At 41.5% G+C, this 24,471-nt stretch overlaps 1 protein-coding gene across 1 annotated transcript in view; it reads right to left on the bottom strand.

Moving 5' to 3' along the window:
• Window positions 1-13,283: 13,283 nt before the first annotated feature.
• ogdha (oxoglutarate dehydrogenase a) overlaps window positions 13,284-24,471 on the bottom strand; it is a 36,147-nt gene continuing 24,959 nt past the window's right edge. Inside the window, 8 exon segments of the mRNA XM_042320827.1 lie at window positions 13,284-15,067; window positions 15,165-15,319; window positions 15,522-15,685; window positions 15,801-15,873; window positions 15,957-16,082; window positions 18,550-18,621; window positions 23,749-23,927; window positions 24,308-24,435. Coding sequence (XP_042176761.1) covers window positions 14,947-15,067; window positions 15,165-15,319; window positions 15,522-15,685; window positions 15,801-15,873; window positions 15,957-16,082; window positions 18,550-18,621; window positions 23,749-23,927; window positions 24,308-24,435 — 1,018 coding nt within the window. The 3' untranslated portion in view covers window positions 13,284-14,946.

Genomic DNA, 24,471 nt, shown 5'->3' with positions numbered 1-24,471 from the left:
TGTAAACTTCTGACACACTGGAATTGTGATACAGTGAATTATAAGTTAAATAATCTGTCTGTAAACAATTGTTGGAAAAATGACTTGTGTCATGCACAAAGTAGATGTCCTAACCGACTTGCCAAAACTAGAGTTTGTTAACAAGAAATTTGTTGAGTGGTTGAAAATCGAGATTTAATGACTCCAACCTAAGTGTATGTAAACTTTCGACTTCGAACTGTATGTATACAGATAGTATCTAAACTGGTCACATGGTTTCAAATAAATTGTGGAAAAACTCCAAGCCGTTGCGAGGATGAAAACCCTGCAAACTGCAGCAACCTTGTACTTGTTAATATGAATTATATTTTAAAACTAGACTTTCCTTTACACAGACACAGCCACTACAATTGGATAATGTAACTCACAGGGCTGAGCTTGCTTTATGCAGGTTTGCATCATATAGGCCTATGCAACTCCAATTAAAAAGTAACTCACACAGCCTATTTAGGTAATCAGTATTGTGTTGTTTCAGTTCATAATTTCGTTTGAAAAGGTCAAGCTAGCCTAGCTAGTCAGCCCAAGTTTGAATATAGATTAAATGACATTTGATCATACTCACATTTGATCCTAAACACAAATAAATGGGCTGTAAATAGACTACATACATTACCACTTCGATTACCCTAGCCAGAGGGCAGGAGGGGACAGGGCCCATTGGCTGTAGCCTATGCAGCTGTGGGCTGTTTGTTATCATTAGCCTAGTTGATCTGACTGAGAAATCGTCTTGTTTAGGTTTAGGCTGCTGCAACATTTCTGTGAGTTCTTGCTTGTAGTTGTTGGGAGTGATGTGTTATCAAGTTTTGCTAAATAAATACCAGAGGACAGTCGAGCAGTGCGTGCCTTGCTAGATTACATGCTTTGTGCGGACTACAGGAAAAGGAGGACAGAGCACGCCCCCATTCTCTAAGGGTCCTTAGTTTAGTGATGAGCTTTGAGGACACTATGGTGTTGAACGCTGAGCTGTAGTCAATGAATAGTATTCTCACATAGGTGTTCCTTTTGTCCAGGTGGGAAAGAGCAGTGTTGAGTGCAATAGAGATTGCATCATCTGTGGATATGTTGGGGTGGTATGCAAATTGGAGTGGGCCTATGGTTTCTGAGATATTGGTGTTGATGTGAGCCATGACCAGCTTTTCAAAGCACTTCACGGCTACAGACATGAGTGCTACGGGTCGGTAGTCATTTAGGCAGGTTACCTTAGTGTTCTTGGGCACAGGGACTATGGTGGTCTGCTTGAAACATGTTGGTATTACAGACTCAGTCGGGGACAGGTTGAAAATGTCAGTAAAGACACTTGCCAGTTGGTCAGCGCATGCTTGGAGTACACGTCCTGGTAATGCGTCTGGCACTGCAGCCTTGTGAATGTTGACCTGTTTAAAGGTCTTACTCACATTGGCTACGAAGAGCGTGATCACACAGTCGTCCGGAACAGCTGGTGCTCTCATGCATGTTTCAATGAAACTTGCCTCGAAGCAAGCATAGAAGTAATTTAGCTCGTGTCACTGGGCAGCTCGTGGCTGTGCTTCCCTTTGTAGTCTGTAATAGTTTGCAGCCCTGCCACATCCGCCGAGCATCGGTGTAGTATGATTCGGTCTTAGTCCTGTATTGACGCTTTGCCTTTTTGATGGGTCATCAGAGGGCATAGCGGGATTTCTTATAAGCTTCCGGATTAGCATCCCGCTCCTTGAAAGCGGCAGCTCTACCCTTTAGCTCAGTGCGGATGTTGTCTGTAATCCATGGTTTTTGGTTGGAGTATGTACGTATGGTCACTGTGGGGACGACATCATCGATGCACTTATTGATGAAGCCAGTGACTGATGTGGTGTACTCCTCAATGGCATAGGAAGAATCCTGGAACATATTCCAGTCTGTGCTAGCAAAACAGTCATGTAGCTTAGCATCTGCTTATCTGACCAATTTCTATTGACCGAGTTACTGGTGCTTCCTGCTATAGTTTTTGCTTGTAAGCAGGAATCAGGAGGATAGAATTATGGTCAGATTTGCCAAATGGGGGGCGAGGGAGAGCTTTGTACGCGTCACTGTGTGTGGAGTAAAGTTGGTCTAGAGTTTTTTCCCCCCTCTGGTTGCACATTTAACATGCTGTTAGAAATGAGATAAAACTGATTAGAGTTTCCCTGCATTAAAGCCACGGCACTAGGAGCATCGCCTGTGGTTGAGGGTTTTCCTGTTTGCTTATGGCCGTATACAGCTCATTGAGTGCGGTCATAGTGCCAGCATCGGTCTGCAGTGGGATATGGACAGCTACGAAAAATATAGATGTGAACTATTTTGGTAAATAGTGTGGTCTACAGCTTATCATGAGATCCTCTACCTCCGGCTAGCATTCCTTGAGACTTCCTTAGATTTCGTACACCAACTGTTGTTTACAAATATGCATAGGCCACCGCCCCTTCTCTTACCAGACGGCCGCTGTTCTATCCTGCAGAAAAATATTAAAACACACCAGCTGTATGTTAATCATGTCGTCATTTAGCCACAACTCGGTGAAACATAAGATATTACGGTTTTTAATGTCCCGTTGGTAGGATATACGTGCTCATAATTTGTTTATGATGAGGGCCTTGTCGTGTGTCTGGAGTAAATCCTTCCCATCAGACTCGTTGAAGAAGAAGAATTCCTCCAGTACAGGGTGAGTAATGGCTGCTCTGATATCAAGAAGCTCTTTTCGGTCATAAGACATGGTGGCAGAAACATTATGTACAAAACAAGTTACAAATAACGCAATAAATCATACGCAATAGCACAATTGGTTACATTATTGTAAAATGGAGGCAATCTCCTTCAGCGCCATTATTGAATATATATTATTGAATTTATTGCTGTGTCTGTTGGAAAGGAGACTGAAGCAGGTATTCTTCTAGGATTTTGCATGTGCTTATAGTTGTATTCCATTTATTCTTATCCTAAAAAACTCCTTAGTCTTTGCCGATGACAGGCATACCCATAACATAATGCAGCCACCACCATGCTTGAAAATATGAGGTGGTACTCAGTTATGTGTTTTGTTAGATTTGCCCCAAACATAAAGCTTTGTATTCAGGACAAAAAGGTAATTTCTTTGCAGTATTACTGAAGTGCCTTTTTGCAAACAGGATGCATTCTGCACAGGCTTCCTTCTTTTCACTCTGTTATTTAGGTTAGTATTGTGGAGTAACTACAATGTCGTTGATCCATCCTCAGTTTTCTCATATCACAACCATTAAACTCTGTAACTGTTTTAAAATCACCATTGGCCTCATGGTGAAATCCTTGAGCATTTTCCGTCCTTTCAGGCAGCTAAGTTAGGAAGGACACCTGTATGTTTGTAGTGACTGGGAGTATTGATATACAGTGAGAGAAAAAAGTATTTGATCCCCTGCTGATTTTGTACATTTGTACGTTGAAAGTCCGTGTTGCCCAGCAACAGCCCCAAAACATCACTGCTCTAGAGGAGATCTGCATGGAGGAATGTGCCAATATACCAGCAACAGTGTGTGAAAACCTTGTGAAAGACTTACAGAAAATGTTTGACCTCTGTCATTGCCAACAAAGGGTATATAACAAAGTATTGAGATATACTTTTGTTATTGACCAAATACTTATTTTCCACCATAATTTGCAAATAAATTCATAAAAAATCCTACATTGTGATTTTCTGGATTTTTTTTCTCATTTTGTCTGTCATAGTTGAAGTGTACCTATGATGAAAATTACAGGCCTCTCTCATATTTTTAAGTGGGAGAACTTGCACAATTGGTGGCTGACTAAATACTTTTTTGCCCCACTGTACATGCCCGTCTGAAGTTTGCCAATGAACATCTGAATGATTCAGAGGACAACTGGCTGAAAGTGTTGTGGTCAGATGAGACCAAAATGGAGCTCTTTGGCATCAACTCAACTCGCCGTGTTTGGAGGAGGAGGAATGGTGCCTATGACCCCAAGAACACCATCCCCACCGTCAAACATGGAGGTGGAAACATTATGCTTTGGGGGTGTTTTTCTGCTAAGGGGACAGGACAACTTCACCGCATCAAAAGGACGATGGATGGGGCCATGTACCGTCACATCTTGGGTGAGAACCTCCTTCCCTCAGCCAGGGCATTGAAAACGGGTTGTGGATGGGTATTCCAACATGACAATGACCCAAAACACACGGCCAAGGCAACAAAGGAGTGGCTCAAGAAGAAGCACATTAAGGTCCTGGAGTAGCCTAGCCAGTCTCCAGACCTTAATCCCATAGAAAATCTGTGGAGGGAGCTGAAGGTTCGAGTTGCCAAACGTCAGCCTCAAAACCTTAATGACTTGGAGAAGATCTGCAAAGAGGAGTGGGACAAAATCCCTCCTGAGATGTGTGCAAACCTGGTGGCCAACTACAAGAAACATCTGACCTCTGTGATTGCCAACAAGGGTTTTACCAGTCATGATTTGCAGAGGGGTCAAACACTTATTTTCCTCATTAAAATACAAACCAATTTATAACATTTTTGACATGCGTTTTTCTGGATTTATTTTTTGTTATTCTGTCTCTCACTGTTCAAATAAACCTACCATTAAAATTATTGACTGATCATTTCTTTGTCAGTGGGCAAACGTACAAAATCAGCAGGGGATCAAATACTTTTTTCCCTCACTGTAATATCCAAAGTAGAATTAATAACTTAACCATGCTCAAAGGGATATTCAGCATATGCTTTTTTAAATGTTCACACCTTTGCGAGGCATTGAAAAACCTCCCTGGTCTTTGTGGTTGAACCTGTGCTTGAAATTCACTACTCTATTGAGGGACCTACAGATTATTGTGTGGGGTACAGAGATGAGGTAGTCATTCAAAAATCATGTTAACCCAGGGGTTCCCAAACTTTATTTTAGTTCACGGCCACATTTTGATATCTTAAAAGAATATGTAATTAACAGCCAAAGTTTACTTTTTATTTGGGACTATGGCAGTCAATTCAAAAACATTCTAACAGTATTTCTGATTATCTTCTCAACTCACCATTACATACTGTGGGGCTATGACAGTCAATTGCAAATTAATCTGACATAATGTCTCTTATCTCACCACCACTAATGAGATCGGTGTGTTTGATGCATGTCACGTCAGAGCTTCTCAAAGTCAGGGCGTGTGGTTAATAGTGCACACCTTATCTCTGCTGTCACATCTAACCTGGATTGATATTTGGTTTTAATGCAGAAGAGAGAACTGAATCCAGCTTCACACAGATGTGAGCTGGCAAAGGGTACCATGAGTTCTATGGTACTTTCAAGACAACTGGGAACTCTGAAGAATACGAGGTCAAATCATTACATCAGTGATCTTCAGTTTGGAAATTCGGAGCTCTAGAAAGAGGCCCGAGTTCCCGAGTTGGATCACCATTCAAAAAAAGAATCCCAGTCGGAGCTCGTTTTTTCCCCCTGAGTTTCCAGTTTTCTTGAAAGCACCGAAGTCAGAAGTCTGAGATTTCCGAGTTCCCAGTTCCGAGTTCCCAGTTGTTTTGAACGCCTCATTAATGCTCAGCGGGAGACGGCAGGGTATTCTCTTTAATCAGAAACCAAAACTCCTCCGTAGTGACCCGTGAATGTGTTGTCTGCAGCATTCGGTCATATGACAGCTCGAGCAACTGTTCGATTTCACGGACCTGCGTGTCAACTGAGCCAGGATCACAGTCAAACGGATTGGAAAGTAAGTCCCAACCCAGCTAGCACAATGGATCTGGGCCGATTTCGGCCGAGAGTCAGACTCGGTCAACGTCATGTGGCCCGAGTCTGGGGCACCTTCGGCAATATTACTTACAATATGGCTAGGATGCGGGGATTGAGCTTGGGCCCATTCCGGTGTGAGTTATCTGGCCCAAATGTATTACTTGGGGCTCGGGCCAATTGGGGCTACTCTCTGGCAGATGATTACACGGGGTGCTTGATAATTAACATTTCATAATTTTTTTTTCTCCATATTTTCTCATTGTTTCTGTGATCAAAAAATACAATTAACATTTAAATGACATTCTTTTAGAGTCCTGTAGTATTTTCGTATTTTTATTTTATTTTGATAATTTATGCAAGGCAATTGATAAGTTTGAAAAACTTTGGGGATGGAGCCTCCTGAGTGGCTTAGCGGTCTAAGACACTGTTTCACTGTGCAAACTGCGTTGCTACAGATGCAGATTCGAGACCCATGCTGGCCTTGCCCAGGAGACCCATGAGGCGACGCACAATTGGCCCACCATCGTCCGAGTTAGGGGAGGGTTTGGCCTGCCGGGATGTCCTTGTCACAATGCGCTGTAGCAACTCCTGTGGCAAGCCAGGCCCATGCACAGAGTCACGGTCACCAAGTGTATGGTGTTTCCTCCCACACAAAATGTTTTTTTGTGGAGGGGTATCATTTGTATGTAGAAAATGTATAATAGTAATATTTAAAATTACTAAATCGGGTCATTTTAATGACATTTTTTAGAATTTGCATCGGGCCACTTCTGGGGAGTCGTTCAGTCAGTTTTCTCTTTATTGATAGCAATAGCATAAATTCTTAATTTAACAGTGTTATCGGACAAAAGTATTGATGTGAGTTTCTGTGCCTCTGCCTCCCCTCACCATAACAATTACGGACAGTAATAACAAAAGTCTTAGTGTAGTGCAATAGTGTAGCAGGCCTAGCCATTCATCTTGGGAATGATTCAAGTGCAACAGTCAAGTGCGGGCCTTTTCCCATGATCTAAGGGCACTATCTGGTTGATTTTTATGGTTAACCAATTACAATGATTTTGAGATACAAAGACGGTAATATAATATGTATATATAGTTTTGTATATATATATTTTTTCTCCAGGATTTTGGAAATTCTCCCGCGACCCCATTTTCACATCAAGCGACCCTGACCCCTAGTTTGGGAACAGCTGTGTTAACCACTATTATTGAACACGGAATGAGTCTATGCAACTTATTATGCAATTTGTGCAGCACATTTTTTACTCCAGAACTTATTTAGACTTGCCATAACAAAGAAATGGAATACTTATTGACTCAAGACATTATAGCTTTTCATGTTTTATTACTTTCTAAAATGTTCTGCAAACAAAATTCCACTTTGACATGATTGGGTATTGTGGTGTAGATCAGTGACACATATTCTCAAATCAATACATTTTAAATGGCTGTAATACAACAAAATGTGGAACAAGTTAAGGGTGTGAATACTTTCTAAAGGCACTGTAAATGGATACATGTGGCATTCCGCCAACTTTGAGAAAAATACTTTGTGTGTTTGTTGTTCACATGCGTATCTATCTGCCTTCTCATTGGCTAGAATGGCCCCACCTGATCCTGCCTGCCTTCGATCATTGACGACATGTATTTCTATAGTTAGAGCAGTCACTTGGCTATCTTGTCAATATAATAGATTATCTTTGACTGCACGGAAAAGCAGAAGGGAATGACATGACTACTTTAGGCAGCCCACCTTCCACTGATTCATGAAAGCTGAGTTAGCCAGCCCACTTTTAAGGGTGGTAATAGGACTCCTCAATAAGTCCCAATGTAACGTTAAAGATTTTATTAATGGAATACGGACATCAATACAATGCTATTTGTTTTTCTTATAAAGCGAGTATGGAGGTGCCTAAATAACAGAAGGATTAACTTGACATGATTTCAATGGTCGAAATGGAATGAAATGCAAATCAGAGGTCGCTGACATTTTCACCCAAATGCTGTGACTCACTGTAATAAAGTCTTGGGTGAGCTTGCTGCAAAACATGCCAATTCCCTTGTTTGTGTAGTGGCTTCCGACAACCCATTGCCCTCAGTCAAAATTCAAATCCCTGATTGCAGTCGTTCATTTGCTCTTGGGAACTCACTGAAACGCACAACAGACTGGCTCTTATTTGAACGAGGTGGTGAGATGGCATCAAGATGAGCATCATTTGAAACAGATAGGCATGTTTTGCTCTGAGTGATTTTAAAAATATATATATATTTAAGGTTGTTGCCACTATAAAAACACAATTATCTGTAGGAGAATGACAGCATATCATAGCATTCATAATGGGTCCAGACTCAGAGCTCACCATGGGTTTATTCTGCAGACCACCACCCTGATAATATTCTATACTCAAGCACCATCTAGTGGTCAGTTAACAGACATTTACTGATATCTTGGCTTGGATGGTCTTTATTTCATCTGAGACCTCAAGAGCACAGCCCTTTTAGGTGTGAATAGTTCTCTGCCCGTAGTACAATGTCTGGTTGTAGGCCTATAATTGCCAATTATATACAGATATAGCATTTCTACAGACCAGTCCTATTAATAAGATTGAATTTGGTAGGGACCAAATAAACAATATTTACTGTAAATCAGGTATTTCGTTTATTTTATCATATCAATAGCTGTGTTCATATTTTTCATCAGTTCCAACACATTTATGACACCGTTTACATTTTTCTTGTTTTGTTGTTGTTGCCTGAATTAAGGCGTGATAACGGGGATATTGATATATTCATTGAAAAATACGTGATCAATGTGGGCAACATGATATCATTGTGTCGATTATCCTTTTCTTTTTATTCTCCCATAGAAATTACAATGAATAACGTTAATGAATTGATTGAATGAATGTTGAAGAAACTTGGGCAATTACCGAGTTTATAAAAGAGATAGACAAACAAGCAGGCTTTGTGCACGAAGCCCACAATTATGCACCTTTCAATAATTATTTCCAGATCTTTGCTGGATAATTATATCGAAATCCCAAGGTGGAATGTACAAGAAATGTAGCTAGGCCAACTGAACGTGTAGTTGATAAACTCTGAAAAATCAAGTGAATAAATGGCACTCTGGCTCTACCGGTGCCCTGATGGATGTTCCATTGACGTTAGAAGTCGTTATAAACTCTGTGGTCTGAGCCCTGAATGCTGATTGGCTGATATCAGTTTTATATCAGACCTATACCACAGGTATGACCCAATTCTTTTTTTTACTGTTCTAATTACATTGGTAACAACTTGACAATAGCAACAAGGCACCTAGAGGTTTTGTGGTTTATGGCCAATATACAACGGCTAATGGGGAGGCTGTATCCAGGCACTCCGCATTGTGCATAAGAACAGCCCTTAACTGTGTTATATTGGCCATATACCAGACCTCCTCGGGCCTTATTGCTTAATTATACCACCCTGCTTTTAGTGATCTGCCCTCCTCTGTGCCCCAGTGGGTTAAGACGAGTGCCCCACGTGGTTGCGTGCAGTACAACGGAACTGTAAGCTACTCCAGTGGTTAGGCCTATATCTGTTTGCATTTATTTAATTTGAGAGTTGAACAAATGTCTCTTTAATATACTATAATACCTAAACAATCAAATACTATTCTCAGTTAACACAGTGATGGCTTTTTATGTTGTTTTCCCTTGTTATTGACCCTGAGAGAACCTATTCCTTTGGCTTAAAAGAATTTGAGGTGGGCCTATCATGCTGGCCAGGACAAATGATTAATGTATACTTTAGAAGTGTCTCATCTAGAGGTCGACCGATTAATCGGAATGGCCGATTAATTAGAGCCTATTTCAAGTTTTCATAACAATTGGAAATCTGTATTTTTGGGCGCCGATTTGTAATAAAAAAAATAAAAAACGTTATTTAACTAGGCAAGTCAGTGAAGAACACATTCTTATGTTCAATTACGGCCTAGGAACGGTGGGTTAACCGTCTTGTTCAGGGGCAGAACGACAGATTTTTACCTTGTCAGCTCGGGGGATCCAATCTTGAAACCTTACAGTTAACTAGTCCAACGCAATAAAGACCTGCCTCTCTCTTGTTGCACTGCACAAGGAGACTGCCTGTTACACGAATGCAGTAAGCCAAGGTAAGTTGCGAGATAGCATTAAACTTATCTTATAAAAAACAATCAATCATAATCACTAGTTAACTACACATGGTTGATGATATTACTAGATATTATCTAGCGTGTCCTGCGTTGCATATAATCTGACTAAGCATACAAGTATCTAAGTATCTGACTGGTAGGCAGAAGCAGGCATGTAAACATTCATTCAAACAGCACTTTCGTGCATTTTGCCAGCAGCTCTTCGTTGTGCGTCAAGCATTGCGCTGTTTATGACTTCAAGCCTATAAACTCCCGAGATGAGGCTCGTGTAACCAAAGTGAAATGGCTAGCTAGTTAGCACGCGCTAATTGTCGGTGTGTTGCTGGTTCGAGCGAGGAGAGGGACGGAAGCTATACTGTTACACTGGCAATACTAAAGTGCCTATAAGAACATCCAATAGTCAAAGGTTAATGAAATACAAATGGTATAGAGGGAAATAGTCCTATAATTCCTATAATAACTACAACCCAAAACTTCTTACCTGGGAATATTGAATTGAATTGAATATTGAAGACTCATGTTAAAAGGAACCACCAGCTTCATATGTTCTCATGTTCTGAGCAAGGAACTTAAACGTTAGATTTCTTACATAGCACATATCGCACCTTTACTTTCTTCTCCAACACTTTGTTTTTGCATTATTTAAACCAAATTGAACGTTTCATTATTCACTTGAGGCTAAATTGATTTTATTGATGTATTATATTAAGTTAAAATAAGTGTTCATTCAGTATTGTTGTAATTGTCATTATTACAAATAAATCAATCAGCCGATTAATCGGTAGCGTTTTTTTTGGGCCTCCAATAACCGGTATCGGCATTGAAAAATCATAATCTGTCGACCTCTAGTCTCATCTATCTCAGAAGTTAGAACTAGCCATAGACAGGAGTCCTGAATAATAATCAGTATATTTACTTCACAAACACTAATTATACTAGTTGACTGCACAAAGCATGGACACATGGAAGACACTCTGCAGTGGTTTGGAACAGGTATGGGAGCTAAACACCAGGGCCCAGAACCCTTTACTATAGGAGATTACACATACTGACTACCAACATTTAAAAAAAGTGTTTAATTTAGTCCTAGTTGGGCATTACCAATGGAATGATAAGTCTTATTATTATACAATGCTCAAAAAAATAAAGGGAATACTAAAATAACACATCCTAGATCTGAATGAATGAAATATTCTTATTAAATACTTTTTTCTTTACATAGTTGAATGTGCTGACAACAAAATCACACAAAAATGATCAATGGAAATCAAATTTATCAACCCATGGAGATCTGGATTTGGAGTCACACTCAAAATTAAAGTGGAAAACCACACTACAGGCTGATCCAACTTTGATGTAATGTCCTTAAAACAAGTCAAAATGAGGCTCAGTAGTGTGTGTGGCCTCCACGTGCCTGTATGACCTCCCTACAACGCCTGGGCATGCTCCTGATGAGGTGGCGGATGGTCTCCTGAGGGATCTCCTCCCAGACCTGGACTAAAGCATCCGCCAACTCCTGGACAGTCTGTGGTGCAACATGGCATTGGTGGATGGAGCGAGCGGGCCAGTCCATAGCATCAATGCCTTCCTCTTGCAGGAACTGCTGACACACTCCAGCCACATGAGGTCTAGCATTGTCTTGCATTAAGAGGAACCCAGGGCCAACCGCACCAGCATATGGTCTCACAAGGGGTCTGAGGATCTCATCTCGGTACCTAATAGCAGTCAGGCTACCTCTGGCAAGAGCTTGGAGGGCTGTGCGGCCCCCAAAGAAATGCCACCCTCATGGAGTCTGTTTCTGACCGTTTGAGCAGACACATGCACATTTGTGGCCTGCTGGCGGTCATTTTGCAGGGCTCTGGCAGTGCTCCTCCTGCTCCTCCTTGCACAAAGGCAGAGGTAGCGGTCCTGCTGCTGGGTTATTGCCCTCCTACGGCCTCCTCCATGTTTCCTGATGTACTGGCCTGTCTCCTGGTAGCGCCTCCATGCTCTGGACACTACGCTGACAGACACAGCAAACCTTCTTGCCACAGCTCACATTGATGTGCCATCCTGGATGAGCTGCACTACCTGAGCCACTTTTGTAGACTCAGTCTCATGCTACCACTAGAGTGAAAGCACCGCCAGCATTCAAAAGTGACCAAAACATCAGCCAGGAAGCATAGGAACCGAGAAGTGGTCTGTGGTCACCACCTGCAGAACCACTCCTTTATTGGGGGTGTCTTGCTAATTGCCTATAATTTCCACCTGTTGTCTATTCCATTTGCACAACAGCATGTTAAATTTGTCAATCAGTGTTGCTTCCTATGTGGACAGTTTGATTTCACAGAACTGTGATTGACTTGGAGTTACATTGTGTTGGTTAAGTGTTCCCATAATTTTTTTGAGCAGTGTATATACAGTGCCTTCAAAAAGTATAGATACCCCTCGACTTATTCCAAATGTTATGTACAGACAAATCTAAAATTATATATATTTTTTACCCATCTACACACAATACCCCATAATGACAGAGTGAAAACATAATTTTATAAATCTTTGCAAATGTATTGAAAATGCATGGTCTGAAGAGGATTTCCATTCATAACAGTAGAAAAGGGCTGTTCCATGACGCCAGATCATGTCTCATGGGGGGCGGGCCAGTGACTTAGTTTAATGAAAGAGAATTTAATTCCCTTTAAAGTTTAACATCATTACATAATTTCACAAATAGTTTAATCTTTACTCATTTTTATACAAGAATTAGATGCAAACCCCATATTTGAGGATTGTACATTTCAGAGATATAGTCGTGTGTTTCCGGTCCTCTCTGAGGTCACCAAATGAAACACACTCCTCATACCCATCCCTTAAGTGTCCACGGACCATTCCCACCTTCTTGCAAGTGGACATTTTGTATCAAATCCTCATTTTGGAGATTTAGGAGTTTGCCATGTGAAATCCTATGTTCTCTCTATGTGTCTATTTCTGCATGGCCAGGAGATTCCTCCAGGAATTTACAACCTGAGATAACAGAACCTGGGTGTAGGAGAGAGGGGGAAGCCACTAGCTATACCCAAAAAGGGCCACGTCATGACAGTGATCAACAGAAAGTTGTCATCTAGGTCTAATTGCTGCAAAGAAATGTATAGCCATCAATTGGAAAGCCTCAATAACTGGAGGACTGAACTATCTAGCTACTGTACATACTGTTGGATTTTGTATATTCTAAAGTTAAACAAAATCTGGAAGTGTTTAATGAAATTTGGAAACCATATGTTGATATCACCTTGGGTAATGTGTTGTATAGTGGGCGTTTCGTTTTGTTTGTGAGGTGCAATGTAAAAACAACACACTAATTGTCAAAAAAATGTATTCAACCATTCACTGATTTGGGAAGATAGTCTTTATTGAATGAAGCAAAAATAATTAAATGGAAAGAATCTTAATCCACTATATGAAAATAAATAAATCATTTGCTTTCTCGTGGAGGCATCCAAACAAAAGGTGATGTCCTTTTTTAAAAATGAGCTATGCAGCTAAAAAGACTCTTCTGGCAATTCATTCATACACCCTCAAAATAATGCTAAATGCTTGAAAACAAATTTGGCACAGGGGTTGCAAGAGGAAAATGAGTACATGAATTGTTGAGAGACATCTAGAGGTGCCAGATCTAGTTTATGTCATCTGGATGAGATCAGTGTTTAGCTAGAGTCATGAGAGGACTACATGTGGGGGGGGGGAAATCAGCTCCAACCTGCTTGCCCTGTTCTGCAGTAGGACAACAGAGCTAGGGGCCATGTATCTAAAGACAGAAGTTGCCCTGACATTGCTATATGAAAAATCCTTTACAAACTTCTCCTATGTGGATTTATATACAAGTGCAAACATGGAACTCATTTGACCAGTTCAACACTCATATATAAATGCAAATATGGTACCAACTCATCTCACTGGTTCATCACTCCAATTTCCCTTATCTAAGTCTCAGCCCTCTTTCGTGAGAAATGGTGCAAGATGGATAAAAGAGTATTTGTCATGTTAAATGTACTAGTATTTCACTGAAGACAATGTGACAGTGAAAATATTTCCCATTTCCCGCATTCAATACCTCATATTCTAATAGCCATTACAAGAATGAGAAAGTTGATTTGAAAGGCAAAAAACCTAACACACATACAACCAATAAACAGACAAATGTAAAGCAGTTGCAGATGGTGGTGATGTCAGTAGCACTCACCAAGGAGATAGATAGCCCTGGAGAAGAGAGACGGAGGGGTAGAGACCAGGACAAGTTCATCCCTGCAGTGTGCTCAGAGCAGAGAACAGGAGGAGGGGGGGGCGGCACCTGGTTCTCCTCGAAATGATGTGGTCTGATCATGGACATTGAACTAACCGTTGTGTGTTTTGCCAAATACTAGCAGTACATATCTTAAACTGGTTGCAACAGTTGCCCCGTCCTTCGGCTATGTAAGGAGACCTGCGATGAAACGTGTAAGGAGACACTTTTCAAAAGGATAGCAACAGAATGAAACACACAGAAAAATATATAAAGCTTTATAAACAATGTGCTTTGGTTACACACACACACACACAGAGGGCTTAAGCAAAACCCAACACAAGAAGGTTATAGTGTTGGTGAGTGGAGTGTTAACCAGAGAAATACAGGTATAGAAAATAAAAACCAAGCTAAGGATCACTGACTGTACAAAGGTTCTCTTTCCTGACCCCTGACTGGCTGGTTGTCTACTGCTAAATGTGTGGTCTTGAGGCATGTGTCTGATGAAGGTGGGCTAGGGCACGCTGAGACAGGACCAGGGGGAGTCGATGAGGGAGGGCCTGGGTAGGGGAAGATAGCAATGACTTAAATGAACAGGACTGTTGCCTTTGTGGGCTAGAGACAGAGACACCCACCAGGAGAGTAGGCTTGCTCTAAGCTCCAAGTCCAGGGGGTATGTGGGTGTATGGGACGGAGGAGGAGGGGCCTCTGGGTTGCAGTGGAGGTTGAAGGCTACCCCTTATCCTGGGACAGAGGAAGCGGGATGAAAGAGTTACATCTGGTCCTTGAAGGCGTCCAGATCGAAGGCAGTGTCCAGGAAATTCTTCAGCTCCACCAGGTGGGCCTTCTTGTTTCCTGTGGCTGGGGCCGCAGCAGGAGGGCGACCAGCATACCTGAACACACACGTAATGGGAGAGAGTTTAATAAGAGTTTAACTAAACACAGACACACTTAGGAGTGAGGATAAGAGCAGATGAAGGGTTTGTTTACCAGACTGGCTTGGCGCGATCGATGGTGGTGCGCATGCGGGGTTTGACGTAGTCGTAGTAGCCCTGGTTCTTATGCTCCTCTTGGCACCACACCAGGTCAGCATTGGGGTACTTCTCGCTCTCAGCCTTCACCAGGTCGAAGGGGAAGGGGGACAGCTGCAAACAGAGAGACCACGTCATGTCATGAAGAAGAGTAAGGTAGCTTGGAAAGCCAAAGGGGGCACCAGCGGGGTTAGGGTGCCGTACACACAGAGAATGTGTCAAACGCGTTAGGTCAGGCAAAAGTTTGGCTAAGCATTTTTCTAGTGCATACCGCTCTGTGTGGGAGCCCTGAGGTGTTGAGTGTGTGTGTAGCTACCTGCTCCATGCGAGCAATGGCGACCGTGTCCTCCATGCCGTGGGCCTTGCGTTCCTTGGTGAGTTCGTAGTACACCTTCCCTGTGCAGAAAACGATGCGCTTCACCCCGGCTGGGTTCTGGGCCACTGGGCCATTATCTGGGATCAGGCGCTGGAAGTCTGTGCCTGGAGCACAGCAGGAAGACACAGCAACACTCACCCACTGCCAGACATACAGAGGGCATATACACCAGCACTGTCCTTCACAGACATACACACGCCCACACACACACTGTCTTACCTGGCAGCATCTCGTCAAAGTTGGACCTTGCCTCGGGGTGGCGCAGCAGGGATTTGGGGGTGAAAACGATGAGCTAGGAAAAGAGGACAGATCAGAGGACAATGAGCTGTAATAAGCAGCTTTAGGGTAAAAATGTTGTTATTGACGGGGACTCACAGGCTTCCTGAAGGGCGCCAGAATCTGCCTCCTCAGCACGTGGAAGAAGTTGCCAGGGTTCGAACAGTTGACCACAATCCAGTTGCAGTCGTGGAGCTGGCGAATGGCAAAGTCTTCTGTGATGCTCTGGTGGAGGAGGAGGAGCGTGAGAAGGGTAAGGACTAAGGCTGTTACGGTGATTCCACGTTACCCGTGAGTCACGGTAACTAGGCTTCTCAAAAACTGCGCTTTGATGCCGCTGATGGTCATTAGTAGCTTACCAAACTTGCTAACGGCCAGTTGCTAATGCTGGTACTCAGCACTATTGTCCATCTAAATCACTAAGCTGCAAATACCAAATCAAAGACTTCATGAGACTCCTGGCATTCAGAGTTTGAGTGGAATAGGATCACCCTTTGCGCAGCGAGAGCGAGCTCCTCATAGCTGGTTGACACATGGAATAAAATAAGTGTTCCTGTTCGGCAACATTTGTACAGGCAATGCTATGCAATTGCATGACAAAACAGAGTTGACGACCTCTATTAAAAAGAGGAACCCATCAACTAGGCCTACTATATTTATTTCTCAACTTTTCATATATTAAGCACATTACTTTGCTTTTCAACTGGAGTAGCCTACATGGCTGCCATGAAAATGAACTGCGGAGAAAAGCTTTCTTCAAATACTATTCAAGTGCATATGGATGATGTATTTTTACCCTTTACCCATAAGGCCTGTGTGTGTTGCTAAGGTTTGTATCACAACTGAAGTGGCTAAATAACTCCAAACGTAGCCTATAGGCCCAAGACACCTGGAACACAGTTGGAGAGCCCAAAGCCTACAGTAACTAGCTCACGTCAGAAGTAGATGTTCATTTATGTTTCTAAAATGTCAAAATTCGAAGTTATTGAAAACATCAACGTTTAAGGTTAAGTTTAGACATTAATGCCACATTTTTAAGGTTTGGGATATGTTTAGGCATTAACTCAGAAGGGTTTAGTTAAGGCTTAAGGTTTAGGATAAGCTTAAAACAAAAATCTCAAAAACAACTTATAACCTTTGGAGGCAGATGCTTACAGTGGCACTAAGTCTGAATGGTCAAGGTAAGGGTTAAGGATTGGGATAGGCTTAAAACAAACATGGAAAGGTGGCATCCTATGAAGGTGCCACACTGAAAGTCACTGAGCTCTTCAACAAGGCCATTCTACTGCCAATGTTTGTCTCTGAAGATTGCATGGCTGTGTGCTCGATTTTATACAACTGTCAGCAACGGGTGTCTGAAATAGCCGAATCCACTAATTTGAAGGGGTGTCTACATACTTTTGTATATATAGTGAATATTAGTAGGCTATATGTAAAGACCAGATTAAATTGAGAATAGTCAGTGAAAATATTATCAAGTGCTTGTCAAATTGTGAATGATTGTGTTTGTGCAGCCCGCACAAGAAACAGAGCAGAGCGCTTGTCATTCATGACTCTTTTCAAATCATCATTAGTCGCAAAATATCCTTTCTATTTTATTCAGCTCATGTTCAATTGTATTGGTCTTACTATAAAATAATACCATGGAAATTAAGCAAATCTTACCTGCTAAATGAACTAGTGTAGCCAACAACCATATGGCATAGCCAGATCAGGGCGTAAGATAAGGACAACTCAGAACATGTTATGCTGTTCTTCTGAAATAGGCGACATTTTCTTCATATCATAATGTTTCTTTACACCTGCCTAAAATAATGGAGTTATTGTGATAGTGTAGGCTATATTAAATTGATTTATTAGTCTTAAAAAATGTAGATGTTGAAAAAGGTACGCATCAGTGGCTTATAGGCTATAGTGGGAAGCTGGAAATACTAAATGTGTTTTTATGTTAATTAATGGTCAATTACCGTGAGACTGGTATTTATTTGCATGACAATCACAGACTGACAAAATTTCAGAACCTCTACAGTCCTAGCAAGGACCAGTTCTGGTTTCATCTCACATTAAGTACCATGCCACTGAAGCTTTGGGGGTGTTTAAATTTGAATTTCACATTCTGTTTATGGCACGTCTATATTGTACCCCCTCAGTAGATGTGACCGACGTATACATTTGCTAGTACACAGTGTGCCGGAGACACTTCAACCATCTGTTTCCGTTGCAAAATTACCTTAATATTACCCTAGAGCAGTGGTATACAAAGTCTTGGTCGCGACCCCCCAAAATATAGTAATAATAATTTTAAAAAAAATACACATTCCATGGGAAAATATACAAATGTTTTTGAAGAGAATCTGAAAAATATAATTTTATTGAGTAAATGTATTTATTGGATTCTTTTCATGTTGATAAGAGATGAACATGCAATAAATCAAAGGTTATTTGTTGATGTAAAAATTGAAATGTATAGATTTTAAGGTTGTGTCATTAGATATGGGTTGCGAGAAATTCTTGGGGAAAAAATGTGGTCCCTGCTGAAAAAGTTTGAATACCACCGCCTTAGACATAGATTCCACTCTATTTGGAAGAAAATGTCAAGATATGTCAATGTCAGGCATGAACTAGAATACATGAACAGCCCTTTGGGTACAAAAGGCAGTGCAGAATGATTAGAAGTGAGGGTTTGACCTACCGGGAGCACGTCAGGATCATCGTTGCACATCTGGAGAAATCTCTCTGGACGAGCAGAGGAGTGTTCTGGGCCCTGTGGAGGAGAGCAGTGAGGTCACTAGGGCTGGCACAGAAAATCAACGATTATGGAAGCATAAAATAACCGTCATATTAACAATGTTTTTAATCAACTATTTTCAAGTACAGTACCAGTCAAAAGTTTGGACATCTACTCATTCAAGGGTTTTTCTTTCTTTCTTTTTTACTAATTTCTACATTGTATAATAATAGTGAAGACATCAAAACGATGAAATAACACATATGGAATCATGTAGTAACCAAAAAAGTGCTAAACAAATCCAAATATATTTTAGATTCTTCAAAGTAGCCACCCTTTGCCTTGACAGCTTTGCACACGCTTGGCATTCTCAACCAGCTTCACCTGGAATGCTTTTCAAAAAGTCTTGAAGGTTCCCACATATGCTGAGCACAAACCATCTCAGTTGGATTGAGGTCGGGTGATTGTGGAGGCTAGGTCATCTGATCCAACACTCCATTACTGTCCTTCTTGGTCAAATAGCCCTTACACAGCCTGGATTTGTGTTGGGTCATTGTACTGCTGAAAAACAAATGATAGTCCCACTAAGCCCAAACCAGATGGGATGGCATATCACTGCAGAATGCTGGTTAAGTGTGCCTTTATTTCTAAATAAATCACTGACAGTGTCACCAGCAAAGCACCCCCACACCATTACACCACCTCCTCCATGCTTCACAGTGGGAACCACACATGCAGAGATCATCCGAACCAAAAACCTCTAATTTGGACTCATCAGACCAAAGGATTTCCACTGGTCAAATGTCCATTGCTCGTGTTTCTTGGCTCAAGCAAGTCTCTTATTATTGGTGTCCTTTAGTGGTGTTTTCTTTGGAGCAATTCAACCATGAATGCCTGATTCACGCAGTCTCCTCTGAACGGTTGATATTGAGATGTGCCTTTTACTTCAACTCTGTAAAGCATTTATTTGGGCTGCAATTTCTGAGGCTGGTAACTCTAATGAATTTATCCTCTGCAGCAGAGGTAACTCCGGGTCTTCCTTTCCTGTGGAGGTCCTCATGAGAGCTAGTTTCAATATAGCGCTTGATGGTTTTTGCGACTGCACTTGAAAGTTCTTGAATTTTTCCGGATTGACTAACCTTCATGTCTTAACCTCTCTGAGCACGGAACACGCTAGCGGGCTGAAATTCCACAACATACGGTGATCGCTACATAAATAGTCATATTAAACATTCATGAAAATACAAGTGTCTCACATGTATCGAAAGCCTAGAATCTTGCTAATCCAACTGCGTTGTCAGATTTTAAAACAGGATTTACTGCAAAAGAATACAATTATCTGAGCATAGAGCCCCATAAAAAACAACTATTTCAACCAGCACGGGCGTAACATAATCACAAACTGCATTCAAATAAATCGTTTACCTTTGACGATCTTCGTCTGTTTGCAATTCCGATGCTCATTGTTACACAATGAATTATCTTTTGTTGGATAAAATCCGTTTTTATAGCCTAACACGAAACATTTTGTGAACCGCTTGTGTCGTGAACTCCATCTCACTCCATTTTCGACGTCACATTCCAGGTAAATAACCCACACGGAATGTGACTTTTCCAGTCATGTTTGGTTTCACTGCAATCAACTGGTTTGTTTGTAAACACAATCAAACCAGATGGGTTATTTCGCGGGACGTATTGACTGAAAGAAACCGATTTGAAGACAAGTCATGACATCATTGTGCACCAATGATTTACCCGCTGTTTCGTTGATTGACTGTATTTTAACCCAATGACCACTGATCGTCTTGAAATCTAGCTGGGTAGATAGCCAATGAGCTGAGGTAAACGGCAATAGGTCATGTTTATGTGTTGCAAGACCAACCCATGTAGTAAGCTCCAGCGTAAAGAGAGTAATTCGCTATTGAAGTTTCATACCGGAAGGAGAAACACATATTACGCACTGCATTGTTTGGTAAACTCACAGATTCAGCTGTTTATATATCAATCAGTATGGCGACTAAGTAAGGGAAAGCTAAATCTAAGTCTAGATACACAGATGTACACACAATTTTAGAATAAATTGATTGGGAAAGTGAGACAGAGATTGTTGTAGGACGATTTTTAGAACGGGAGAGGACATCGTTTTGGACTGGTAAGTTCTTATGCTAATGCCCTTGTTTGAAATTAATAATATAAAATATGTGATTTTTAAATTTATTTTTTAGAAGCAATATATAAATATATAAAATATATAATGTAATGAAATGTGAGATGCGTGTGTCTGCCGCCCCACCCCAACCCACATGAAATAGCCTATTTGAGGCTGTTGAGGGGAGGGCAGGCCCACAACAATGGCCAAAGTGAAATGGAAACAGTAGATACAGCTGGTCTGTTGTAATATAATAGAGATAGTAGATCTAGCTGAAATGTCATAATATAAAAGAGACAGTAGATCTAGCAGGTCATAATAATATATTCAACCTTATGTTCCCTGTACTCTCTATATATACATATATATCTGTTTATTATACCTGTTGATACAGGGCTCATATGTGAAACTATTGTCGTGGAAATTTCCTGTATTTACCAAATCATGAGCGCAAACCACACACAAGTCAGAGTTATCATAAAGTCCATCTTTAATTATATGAGCTCCATCACAACCCTGTGACTCTCAGATCAATTCAGTGTCTATCAATGAATTCTCTTGAGAGTCCTTACACATTGCAACTGAGATCCTTTCTAGTAAAGACACACATAGCCAGACAGCATTGGCTATAAATTATCGTTCAGCTTTGTCTCCTAAACTATGTTCTTATCTCGCTCTCAGGACCATAAAACAAAACCTATCAACAGGCATATATCAAATGCACCCCTCCTTGACAAGATCACAGAGACACAGTGACTGGCACACAGACATTGTGGAGCCAAGAGATAATTGATTTAAAAGATATGTTTACATATGAAGACAAGCTTGACCCCTCCCCTCTCTGCGGCCCAAGTAACTTAGTCCTGACAGAGAACAGATAACTGCAAATGGCCACCACTATAGTACAACAAGACACATTCTGATGAGAAGTAACTCATAAGCATATCATGAAAATAAAACATCTTATCTATGTTACCCAACTAATTCTGATTATTCCCCAACACTATTCTAACTGAACATTTTCTTTCACAGTGACACTGACTCCGAATGGCAGCCACCAGGGCCAAGGTTTCCATCCCCCACTGAAGCTGGTTCATCCAGCTCCTGCCACAAGTGGTGTTCATATTCCCCAATTTATTTCTGCAGGCATGGATGTGCCTCAGGGCCAAAAGGGGACAGCATGGAGGCGTTGCTGTGTTCTTTGCAAAATTAAGTCCCCCATCACCTGCTCCACATGCTTGGTGACCCTCTGCTTTACAGCAGAAAGAGTCTATTGTCTATTGCTATAAAGAATCTATTGCTATGGCACCTGGCATCAGCAGCACAATATTGTGTAGAGTTTTGGCAAAGTGGGTGGGGTTATATCCTTTCTGTTTGGCCCTGTCCGGGGATCTCATCGGATGGGGCCACAGTGTCTCCTGACCCCTCCTGTCTCAGCCTCCAGTATTTATGCTGCAGTAGTTTATGTGTCGGGGGGCTAGGGTCAGTTTGTTATATCTGGAGTACTTCTGTCTTATCCGGTGTCCTGTATGAATTTAAGTATGCTCTCTCTAATTCTCTCTTTCTCTCGGAGGACCTGAGCCCTAGGACCATGCGTCATGACTACCTGGCATGATGACTCCTTGCTGTCCCCAGTCCACCTGGCCTTGCTGCTGTTCCAGTTTCAACGGTTCTGCTAGCGGCTATGGAACCCTAAACTGTTCACTTTTACTCTTGAGGTGCTGTCCTGTTGCACCCTCTACAACCACTGTGATCTCCACCCGGCACAGCCAGAAGAGCCTGGTTCCTCTCTAGGTTTCTTCCTAGGTTTTTGCCTTTCTAGGGAGTTTTTCCTATCCACCGTGCTTCTACACCGGCATTGCTTGCTGTTTGGGGTTTTAGGCTGGGGCTATAGAAATAGATTTGATTTGAGGGTCTTCCAAATATTGAAAGTGTGTAAATAGTTACCCATGTTATTTTGTAAATGTATACATATATATTTTTTCCATATATTTTTTTATCAACCTTGATTTTTTCCCCTCAATTTTTTTTTGGGCGGGGGCGTGTGTTAGAATACCATTTTGGTATTTTGTATATAGTTATTTGTTTCAAAATGTATACCTTCACCAATTTGGCCACTTGGGTACATTTGGGCTACTTGTGTGGGACACCTGGGTGACTTCATGATAAATGTCATGTATAGCACACTCATTTTGGAAGTTATCATTTTGAAAATTTGCACAAGTACTGTTGCCCTCTTATATTTTTCACTGAAATTGTCCCCATCATCCTATCTGAATGTTTGTTTTATCTTGTTAATTTTAAAGATGATACAAAAATAAAAAAACAAAAACATGTTTTTTTCATTGTTTTATCTAAACCAGATCTATTGTTATATTCTCCTACATTCAATTCACATTTACACACACTTCAGAGTGTTTTCTTTCAAATGGTACCAAGAATATGCATATCACTGGTTCTGTGCCTGAGCTACAGGCTGTTAGATTTGGGTATGTCTTCAGGCGGAAATTGCACAAAGTAGGGGGGTAAGCTCTAAGAGGTTTTAAAGTAATGATGGACTGTTCTTTTGCTTTGCTTATTTGAGCTGTTCTTGTCATAATATGGACTTGGTCTTTTACCAAATAGGGCTATCTTCTGTATACCACCCCTACCTAGTCATAACACAAACGATTGGCTCAAACTTAAGACATTCCTAAATTTAACTTTTAACAAGGCACACCTGTTAATTGAAATACATTTCAGGTGACTACCTCATGAAGCTGGTTGAGAAAATGCAGAGCTGTCATCAAGACAAAGGGTGGCTACTTTGAAGAACCTCCAATATAGAATATATTTTACTACATGATTCCGTATGTGTTATTTCATAGTTTTGATGTCTTCACTATTATTGTACAGTTAATAAAAGAGTAAAAATAAAGAAAACCCTTAAATGAGCATGTAGTGTAAAGGAATGATTATGAACAATTGTTTGAAACGCCATCTCCTCCCTTCAACTGGTGCTATGGGGTACTCACCATGCCCTCCATGCCGTGGGGCAGCAGCAGGACTATGCCATTCTGGCGGACCCACTTGGCCTGGCCGGGGCAAATGAACTGGTCGATTATGCACTGGGCTGTGTTGTGGAAGTCTCCGAACTGGGCCTCCCACAGGACCAGGGCATTGGGACTGGCCATGGCAAAGCCCAGCTCGAAACCTGACAACAGAGACCGAGGGAAAGAAAGAAAGAGAGAACGAGAGAATGAGTGAGAAAGAGAGGTTCCTAACTCAGGACTCATTTGCCGAGATAGTCAGCGATCAAGGTTAAAATCTCTCCGGGTTGGTGTATCGTTGTGAATGTTGGCTGCTTGCGCTCTCGTCGCGGACAATTAGGTCGCTGTGTGTCTCCTTTCATACAAAATGACTGGTCGCTAGGTCCCCGATTATCTTGCCAAGTGTGAGTCCCCAGTTAGTAGCGGGTGGAGATAGTAGTAAGGGATTATTTGAATGAGAGTTCCTGTGATATTTCCCAGTTTCTCTGAATCTGTTTCCATAGTATATGTTTTCACAGTAATTGTGAGGTGGAGAGTGACTGACCCAGCACGCCGTACTCAGACAGGGAGCTGTTGCAGACGGTGTAGGGGGCCTGGTTGGGGGCCACGTGGTTCATGGGGATGCAAACTCTCTTGTCCACGTTCTGGTCGTGCAGCACATGGTGTCGGTGACTGGCAGGGAGGGAAACACACAGCAGGGACAATGAG

Source organism: Oncorhynchus tshawytscha, linkage group LG04, assembly GCF_018296145.1.
Source record: "Oncorhynchus tshawytscha isolate Ot180627B linkage group LG04, Otsh_v2.0, whole genome shotgun sequence".
Lineage (NCBI taxonomy): Eukaryota > Metazoa > Chordata > Actinopteri > Salmoniformes > Salmonidae > Oncorhynchus > Oncorhynchus tshawytscha.
Note: the sequence above shows the minus strand (reverse complement) of the source record. Positions and strands in the feature narration are given on the sequence as shown.